A 10,003-nucleotide genomic window follows, 5' to 3' on the forward strand; every position below is an offset into this window, starting at 1 on the left:
ATATTATTTTAAAAAAAAGTCCAAACTCTGAAATGCACTCAATTAAAAAAGTAAAAACCATATCATAAATAACACAAGCTCTAAAATGTACTCAAGTAAAAAAGTAACTACTTCGAAATGCACTTGAGTGGAGAAATAAAAATGTTTCCTATGGAATGTACCTGAATAATAAAAGTTTTAAAAAAAAAACGTTACAGACTCTAAAATGTACCTGTGTACAAATGCAAAAAAGTTAATACTCAGAAGTACAAAAGTTTAAAAAGTACAAAAGAATTCTGAAATATGCTTAAATTAAAAAAAAGTGCAAACTCTGAAATGTACTTAATTACACACAAAAATAAATATAGTCGTGTAAAAAAGTACAGCCTCTGAAATGCACTTGAAAACGGAAGTAAAAAAGTGAAGAACCTAGAATAAGTACATTCTAGGTTCTTTGCTTTTACAAAAGTAACAAAAAAGTTTGGACCACGACATATGTAAAAAAAATAAAATAAAAAAAAGATAATACATAGTTGGATGTACTTGAAATATACTTAAGTCCAAAGTTAAAAAAAATATATATAGATTCTGATCTGTCCTGAAGTACATGTACAAAATCCAATCCAAATAAATACAGACTCTGAACGCACAGAAGAAAAAATTTGCAGATTTTCACTTTGTTTTTGACAAAGTCAGAAGTAGAGAGTACACATATCTCCTATTTCAAATGGAGGGAATCGAAGGAAAAATATGACAGAAATATAAATACTCAAGTAAAGTTAAACAAAAATAAATAAATTTAAAAAAGGAAAATCTACTTACAAGTATTACTAACTGGGGACTGGCAACTCACGAGAGTCATCAATGCATGTCATTCAGGCTGTGCAGCTGGTCCTGGATCAGTGCTCAGGGGCGCCGGTGAGCGAACCGGAGGGAGTCGGTGGCGGAGACTCTCGGGAAGCGGATGAGTCCAGCTGCAGGGTGGCCGGTCAAACGCCAGGAAACGAGAGGTGACGACTCCAACACACCCGCCGCCGACTGTTGCCATCCGTCCGGTGCTTGATCCCTTCATCCTCTTTTTCCTCCCGTTCAGTCACCTTAACGTGTATCAGCCTCTCCAGCTGGGCGGCGTGAAGCAGACGTCTTCTCGCCTGCCGTACGCAAGTTTCAGCGGCTGCATCCGCAACCTGCTGGTGGACACTCAGGTGGGCCCGCACAGCAGAAGTCAACGAATCTCCAGTCAAAAGATTTTTTTTTTAATGCGGAATTTTTCATACTATGTGTGTGTGTGTGTCTGTCACTCAGGTGTACGACCTGGCGCGACCTGGCGAGAGTGTGGACAGCACCCCGGGGTGCAGCGCAACAGACGCCGTTTGTTTAACGGCGGCCGGGCCCTCCTGTGGGGCCCGCGCCTCCTGCCTTGCTGACTGGGGATCGTTCAGCTGCGAGTGTCACCCGGGACACAGCGGACACAAGTGTGACACCGGTGTGTGTGTGTGTGTGTGTGTGTGTGTGTGTATATATGGGTGGGTGTGGTTGAGTGGTGTGACTGTGTGTGTCTGTTTGTGTTGTGTACAGTACGTGTGTGTTGATGTTGTGTGTGGTGTGCTTTTGTCTCATATAAATGTATTGCTTTGGCGCCCTCTAGTGGCGCCTGCATGCTGATGACCTCCAATTTGTTGAAGTGAAGGGAGGAGCTTCTTTTAGACCACAAGTGTCCTGGAGGGCCACCGTCGTGCATGTTTTCCATCTCTCCCTGTTGCAACACACCTGATTCAAATGAATGGGATCGATGGCGTCCCTCCAGGACCGGAATTCGGCACCTATGTTTTAGACGGCCCATTGGAGAAGAGTGTTTTACGGCCAACTTGTGGCATGTAAATGCAATTATAACCCTTTTTGGAGGGGAACACCGTATGCCTCTGTTGTTTGTGTGTCTAAATGAAGTTCTCTGTGCTTGGTTTTGCCCCTTCAGTGGTTCCAGAGTTCTCTTTGGACTCCAACAGCATGCTGAGATTCCATCTTCGAGCCGGGGGCAGCACCAACCGGCGCACCAACATCCAACTGCTCCTGCGCACCCGCGCCACCTCGGGCACTTTGCTCTCGGTCATGTCCCGGGAAGCCGACGAGTATATCGTGTTGGAGGTACCGGCAAGCGTGTTTAAAATGAAAAAATAAATGCAGGAACTGAAGCTCTAACGATGATGTCATCCTCTGAAACCAGATCGCAGAGGGTCACCTGTCGGTCCGGGCCGACCTGGGCGACGGGGCCCACGCCCTGCGGCTCTCGGGCCAGCGGGTGGACGTGGGCCAGTGGGTGCTGGTGGGACTCAGTCGCCATGACAACCTGTTCGTCCTGCGGCTGGAGCAGGGTGGCGGCTCGCGGGAGGTTCAGGCGCGGTTGGGGAACCGGCGGGAGCTGGTGGTGGACCCGGCGAGCATCACTGTGGGGAGGGGACCCCGCGGACGAGAAGACGATGGCTTTAAAGGTGAGACGAGGCACGGGAATGTGATACGGGTGGATGGAAGGCGCAACATTTTTTACTCCTCCACTTTATTGAAGATTTTTAACCATTGCTGTTGTGTATTTATGTTTAAAATTATATGTCAATATTAAGCTAACAGACTTCCGTTAGATGAAATGTAAAAGGTTTATTTATTTCAAGTGTTCACGTGTGAATGCTGTCCACTGTGACAATTGAATTAAGTATATTAAGTATCGAAGTGTCTTCTGTTTAGGTTGCATGCGGGACGTCCGTTTTAATGGGCGAACGCTACCTCTGGACGGACAGAGCGGCGGTGAGCTGGTGAGCGTGCTGGAGAGGCGCGGACTCACGTTGGGCTGTTTCAGCGACGCCTGCCGGACACAACCTTGCCCCGACCCGCTGCGCTGTGTGGACCTGTGGAGGAAACATCAGTGCAGGTGCACGCACACACTCATACACATTACGTCCAAATATATTGTCATAGGAGAATTACACTTTGTGAATTTAAAACAAACACATAGCCTAGCATTTCGTCCAATAGCTTAATGCTAATGCTAACATATAATTGGATATATGACCCTTTACTAATATTTGAACACAAACAATACAGCAACACTTTCAGACATGCAATGCGACAACACTGGCATATGTCCTTTATCCTCTGCAAGGAGTTAAGATTTTCAATTCCGCAAAGTGATTCATCTACGAAAGTGTAGCACAGCAGCGAGAGTGACAACAGGCACGAAACTCTACTTTTGATTGCATCATTTCTCACGGTCTCCCAGGTGCCCCGGTGGCCAGGTGACACTGACAGACGAGTCTGGCGCAGAGCGCTGCGTACCGTCGCCGTGCGGCCCCGCCTCGTGCCGCAACGGCGGCGCATGCCAGCCGCTGTCGGCCGACAGCTTCCGGTGCCGCTGCCAGGAGGGTTTTCGCGGGCAACGCTGCGAGCTGGGCCATTATCGAGGCCACCGGCTGGCCGCCCTCAGCCCCAGCTCCATCCTGGCCATCAGCATGTGTCTGCTCGTCTTCTTTGGTCAGTTGCATTATCAACGGATTCTTTGGAAGTCGTCAAATAAATGTTTGTTTTTTTAATGTCATTAGAAATCTGAAAATTGGGCCACTTCAACTTTTTGGAATATATTAGAGTCAAGAAAGCAATTCACCTTGCATAACCTTTTTTGTTTAATTGTCACGTTACAAAGCGCTGCAAAATGGATGGCGGGCCACAACTGGCCCCTGTGCCATACTTTGCACACCTCAGATTTTATTTATTTATATATATACTGTATATATATATATATATATATATATATATATATATGTGTGTGTGTGTGTGTGTGTAGAGAGAGAGAGAGATAGCTAGCTGTGGAACCAGCTACCTAGCTAGATAGATAGATCGCTAGCTAGCTAGATCGTTCAACATCTTTGTGTGTGTGTGTGTGTGTGTGTGTGTGTGTGTGTGTGTGTGTGTGTGTGTGTGTGTGTGTGTGTGTGTGTGTGTGTGTGTGTGTGTGTGTGTGTGTGTGTGTGTGTGTGTGTGTGTAGCCGTGCTGGTAGCGGTGACAGTGTGGAACCAGAAGGGCAGCCGCAACAAGTTCCGTAAGCGCGGCGTCTACCACATCCCGACCGAGCACGAGAGCTGGGAGGACGTCCGCGAAAACATCCTCAACTATAACGAGGAAGGCGGCGGCGAGCAGGATCAGGTAACCAATCACCAGTAACCCCAAACTGGTCTCCAGCTCTCCATCCAAAACGTTTACAGACTTTTGGTTCTTGTTCGCTCCTCGTGATTTTTGAAACAAAGCAGTTTATATTTGTCACTGGATTAAATAGTTTTTTAATTAATTAGAATTAATAACATGTAAGAATGAGCAAATGCCACATTTGTTCATTTTGGGGCATTCATTATTAAATTAATTATAAATCATATCATTAAAAACAATGGGATTGCCCATTATTTTATCATACACTATGTTTGAGTAATTCTACTCTCAGACTCCACACAGAAGGCCAAAGTCAAAGCCTGCACGTTAGCACTGTCAGGCAGACATGCTAACCCGTTGTCCAACATGCCGCCACTGTGAAACCCTACTTTGAAAATCAAATCCTAGTTTCAAAACTTAATTTAAAGCTTTACTCCGAGTTTGAAACCCGAAGCCTTTTTTGAAACACTGAAGCTCTTTTGAACCCCTAATTTGAAATACTACCCCTACTTCGAAAACCTAATTTGAATTCCGAACCCTAGTTTTAATCCCTAATTTGAAACCCTATGTTGATATTTAAACCCTAATTTCAAACACTAACCCAAATCTGAAACCTAACCCTAGTTTGAACCCCTAATTCAAAACCCTAACCCATATTTGAAGCCCTTGCCCAAATTTGAAATTTGAACTGTTCCGAGTTTGAAACCCAAACTCTACTTGGAAACCATAATTTGAAACTCTAAAACTAATTTTAAACCATAATTTGAAACACTAACTCAAATTTGATACCCTAACTTGAAATCTAACTTTTATTTTGAAACCCTAGTTTGAAACTCTTACCCTAGTGTGATGCCCTAATACTGCTTTGAAACACTACTTCTCATTTGAAACCCTAATTTGACACCCTAACTCAAGTTTGAAATACTTCCTTGAAACCTTACTTTGATTTTTTTTTTTCCCTCCCCACTTGACTAAATGCTGCTGCCGGACTGACGTGCACGTGTGTCTCCTGTTACAGAAGGGCTACGACATGACTGAGCTGAAGCGTCCTCTGCGTTCCAGCCTGTCTCAGTCGTCTTCGTGCACCACGGCCCCGCTCATCAAATCGTCTCCGGGCTCACAAGAGGAGGTGCGCCCCCCTGGTGCCTCCTGCGCACCCTACCTCAGCATCCCGCAGCCACACCTCCACACGCATCCCCCGCCCCCACCCTCATCGTCACGCTCTCACGTGGACTTCAAGAGCTATGTGTCTCGCATCGTGTGGGAGGCGGACCAGGACGAGGGCGCGTTCCCGGAAGACGTCTTAAACAGGTGGCGGGAGGAAGGATCCGGAACTCCGGCAGGGAGCCTCAGCTCGCTGGAGAACGACGACGAGGAAGAGGAAAACGAAGCGGAGAGGCCGCAGGAACGGCTGTCCCGCTGGGGACCAAAATTCCAGACGCTCAGCGACATGTACGACCGCCCTCAGGTGGCACTCTCGTACGGAACCACCGCACGACGGCCTCCCAGCCACTAGGGGGCCACCTGGCATTCTCGGCTCCTCCTCATTTCTGGATTTGACATCGCTTTGCCCAAAAGTTAAAACTGGGAGCCTGCATTACAAATTGGACACCTTCCGCCATCTTTGAAGAGGGCAAAGTGACGTTTTTCCAAACTTGGCGGCAACAATCATTTAATGTTTTTCCAACTGGAGCTTTTTCGGACCCTTTCCTTCCTCCTTTTTAGACACATTTACAATCTAAAGTTCCCGGAACCTTTTAGTATTAAAGTTAGTCCTGCACTAGTCATGTATTTTTGTTTCCTTTTCTCCAACTAAAATAAAGACTAAAAATGTTTAATTAGTCCTCAGATGCCTTAGCAATGTACTCGTGACTTATTTTTTAAAAATAGATTCAACAATCAATCATCTTGACCAACCTTGCTTAGCCCACCACCTGTGTTCACAGGACACCCCGCACCCCAAAAATATATATTTTTTCACCTCAAAGTCGAAAGAATACATTTTCGATAAGAACATTTTAGGGTGGGAACCTGTTTTCAATCTAAAGCTAAAAATCATTTTCCCTGTATCTGAAGTATGTGTGCTTCATCGTTCAATTGAAAAAAAGTCGAGTGTTGTTTGAATTGTATGATACAATGTAAATATGGACATTTTTATAATTACCTGAAAAGAATATTTCCTTTTGTACATGAATTGTAATAAATAAAAAGAACCTTTTCCCTGAATATCATCTTTTGCTTTATTCAAAATACCACTGCAAAAGTATGACCATCTTTGTGGCAATTCCACCTGAAGTGGCATGAATTTGTTTTTGTTGTTGTTGTTTTGTACTTGGTATTTGTTTTTCCTGGAGCTAAAAGTAAGATTTTCAGCAAAATGTTCTGATTTACAACCTCATTTCAATCAATAATAATCACAAGCACAGATTTTATTTATTTATTTAAAAGATTACATCATTCTGTAGAAGACAGTGATGTGTTCCTCGAGCCGGTCCCCAAGGACTCCTTATATTTATGTTGTCTTTGAAATAACACATTAGGAAATACATGAACACCAGTGGATTTTTGTTTGTTTTTGTTCATTTGGTCTGTTCTTGTTCCCATCAATAGTTCCAGAGGTGAAAGCGTCGGAGCAGACGCCGTCGGATGAGCTGGCGAGGAAGATGAGACATTACAGCGGGAGAAGTGAGTTCCCCAATGCAATTGTCAAAGACAAGGCTACACAAACACCGGTCCGCGTGCCAAAAAGAAATGGTCCCCAAGGACCGGCTCGAGGACCAAAGAGCAGTCCTTGGTCCTCGGCCTTGGCCTCGGAGTCAAGTCCTTAGCCTTGGCCTTGGGTTGCCGGTCCTCGGATACAACGAGGGATTAGAGCCCCTAATCCTTCGTCCACAGGGATAAAGTGGGCCAGAGGACCGCAAAAATCACAAAGAAATCAAACAAAATCCATCCAGGGAAACCCACGTTGATAACTTTGTCTGGCGCTTTAAGAGGGGCGGGGCTGTCACTGACAGTCAGTACAACGTGTAAAGAGCGACATCACAGTTAGTATATATATAGTAATAATAATAATAATAATACATTTTATTTATAAGCGCCTTTCAAGACACCCAAGGACACTTTACAATAACAAAAAACACAAAACAATACGGGTTGAGCAGCGGCAGCCAAAACGCGCCAGCGTTCACTCAACCCGAAGGTCAGATGTGACCTAAACCGAACTGAAACGTGGTTGCCGCATGTGCGCACGCAGAACTGCGATGTGGCTGTGTGCAAAATTAGCCAATCAGATTTCAAGTCATGTGTCAACATTTAATTCAATTTCTAGGGGACTTTTACTGACTTTTTTTTTTTTTTTGTTCCGCGCAGATGCCTGACTGTTTTGTGCTAACACTGACTGCTATTTCAAACTGTCAGTTCCTGTCACCTTTTCCCACACGTCTTTTGGGAGGTTTTATTGTGATCCAATGAAACCATGATTGAACTTTATGGTGAAGCATGAGCGTGGTCCTTTGGGTCTGTTTACCTTTGGAGGGAACTCGGAACAGTTCCAAACGCAAGTCGGTGTTTGCACAAAAGCTTCAGATTTCTGCTGTAAAGCAGGAAAAGCCGACAAGACCATCGAAAATGTATTTATGGGAAATCAGAGTAAGTAAACAGTCGCGGATGTCTGCTGAATGTGGTTGATTTCTTTTGAACACAGCCACATCCCAAATATGTGCAGCCTTGAAAAATAATTGAAAAAAGTCATTTGAATTATATAGAGTATAGGCCACATAAGGGGGGGGGGGAGGTTGTGGAATTCATTTGGTATTCATATGACAAAAAACAGGCATTTGAACAAGGGTGTGATTAATTTTTAAGGCGATTTTAGCCGAAAAAAACCCCTGACCATGTATAGTAAGGTATTTTTAGCCGAAACCCCCCCCCCCCCCATGTATAGGAAGGCGTTTTTAGCCAAAAAAACGACCATGTATAGTAAGGCGTTTTTAGCCGAAAAAAAATTGACCATGTATATAGTAAGGCGTTTTTAGCCCAAAAAAAACATCATGTATAGTAAGGCGTTTTTAGCCGGAAAAAAACGACCATGTATAGTAAGGCGTTTTTGGACGAAATTTTTAGCCGAAAAAAACGACCATGTATAGAAAGGCGTTTTTGACCGTAAAAAACGACCATGTATAGTAAGGTGTTTTTGACCGTAAAAAACGACCATGTATAGTAAGGCATTTTTGGTTGACATTTTTAGCCGAAAAAAACGACCATGCATAGTAAGGCGTTTTTGACCGAAAAAAACAACCATGTATATAGTAAGGCGTTTTTAGCCGAAAAAAAAGACCATGTATAGTAAGGCGTTTTTGACCCAAAAAAAACGACCATGTATAGTAAGGCATTTTTGGTTGACATTTTTAGCCGAAAAAAACGACCATGCATAGTAAGGCGTTTTTGACCGAAAAAAACAACCATGTATAGTAAGGCGTTTTTAGCCGAAAAAAAAGACCATGTATAGTAAGGCGTTTTTGACCAAAAAAAAACGACGATGTATAGTAAGGCATTTTTGGACGAAATTTTTAGCCGAAAAAAAACGACCATGTATAGTAAGGCGTTTTTAGCCGAAAAAAACGACCATATAGTAAGGCGTTTTTGGACGAAATTTTTTGCCGAAAAAAACGACCATGTATAGTAAGGCGTTTTTGGACGAAATTTTTAGCCGAAAAAAAAGACCATGTACAGTAAGGCGTTTTTAGCCGAAAAAAAACGACCATGTATAGTAAGGCGTTTTTGGACGAAATCTTTAGCCGAAAAAAAGGACCTTGTATAGTAAGGCGTTTTAGCCGAAAAAAAAAGACATAATATAGTAAGGCGTTTTTAGCCAAAAAAAACGACGTAGTATTGTAAGGCGTTTTAGCCGAAAAAAACGACCATGTATAGTAAGGCGTTTTTGGACGAAATTTTTAGCCGAAAAAAAAGACCATGTATAGTAAGGCGTTTTTGGACGAAATTTTTCGCCGAAAAAAACGACCATGTAAAAAAAAAAATTGACCATGTATATTAAGGCGTTTTTAGCCGAAAAAAACGACCATGTATAGTAAGGGGTTTTTGACCGAAAAAAACGACCATGTATAGTAAGGCGTTTTTGACCGAAAAAACCGTCCATGTATAGTAAGGCGTTTTTGACCGAAAAAAAGGACCATGTATAGTAAGACGTTTTTGGACGAAATTTTTAGCCGAAAAAAAACGACCATGTATTATAGTAAGGCGTTTTTGACCGAAAAAAACGACCATGTATATAAGGCGTTTTTAGCCGAAAAAAACGACATATTATAAGGCGTTTTTAGCTGAAAAAAACGACATAGTATATATAGTAAGGCGTTTTTAGCCGAAAAAAACGACCATGTATAGCAAGGCGTTTTTGACCGAAAAAAACGACCATGTATAGTAAGGCGTTTTTAGCCGAAAAAAACGACCATGTATAGTAAGGCATTTTTGGATGAAATTTTTAGCCGGAAAAAACGACCATGTATAGTAAGGCGTTTTTGGACGAAAAAAACGACCATGCATAGTAAGGCATTTTTGGACAAAATTTTTAGCCGAAAAAACGACTATGTATAGTAAGGCGTTTTTAGCCGAAAAAAAATTGACCATGTATATTAAGGCGTTTTTAGCTGAAAAAAACCACCATGTATAGTAAGGCATTTTTGGACGAAATTTTTAGCCGAAAAAAACGACCATGTATTGTAAGGCGTTTTTGACCGAAAAAAACGACCATGTATAGTAAGGCGTTTTTAGCCCGAAAAAAACGACCATGTATAGTAAGGCGTTTTTGACCGAAAA

At 43.0% G+C, this 10,003-nt stretch overlaps 1 protein-coding gene across 1 annotated transcript in view; it reads left to right on the plus strand.

Annotated features, from left to right (window-relative positions):
- The window catches only part of LOC147203940 (neural-cadherin), an 84,125-nt gene extending 77,728 nt beyond the window's left edge, over window positions 1–6,397 (plus strand). Inside the window, exons 26-34 of the mRNA XM_086113318.1 lie at window positions 859–989; window positions 1,073–1,184; window positions 1,285–1,465; window positions 1,955–2,124; window positions 2,204–2,468; window positions 2,719–2,902; window positions 3,251–3,501; window positions 4,014–4,171; window positions 5,190–6,397. Of these exons, the coding sequence (XP_085969444.1) occupies window positions 859–989; window positions 1,073–1,184; window positions 1,285–1,465; window positions 1,955–2,124; window positions 2,204–2,468; window positions 2,719–2,902; window positions 3,251–3,501; window positions 4,014–4,171; window positions 5,190–5,687 (1,950 nt within the window). The 3' untranslated portion in view covers window positions 5,688–6,397. The remainder of the gene's footprint in view (window positions 1–858; window positions 990–1,072; window positions 1,185–1,284; window positions 1,466–1,954; window positions 2,125–2,203; window positions 2,469–2,718; window positions 2,903–3,250; window positions 3,502–4,013; window positions 4,172–5,189) is intronic.
- The last annotated feature ends 3,606 nt before the right edge of the window (window positions 6,398–10,003 follow it).

The sequence above is a fragment of the Hippocampus guttulatus genome, chromosome 6 (genome assembly GCF_054856545.1).
Source record: "Hippocampus guttulatus isolate MCC_2025c chromosome 6, RoL_Hgut_1.0, whole genome shotgun sequence".
NCBI classification, from domain to species: Eukaryota; Metazoa; Chordata; class Actinopteri; order Syngnathiformes; family Syngnathidae; genus Hippocampus; species Hippocampus guttulatus.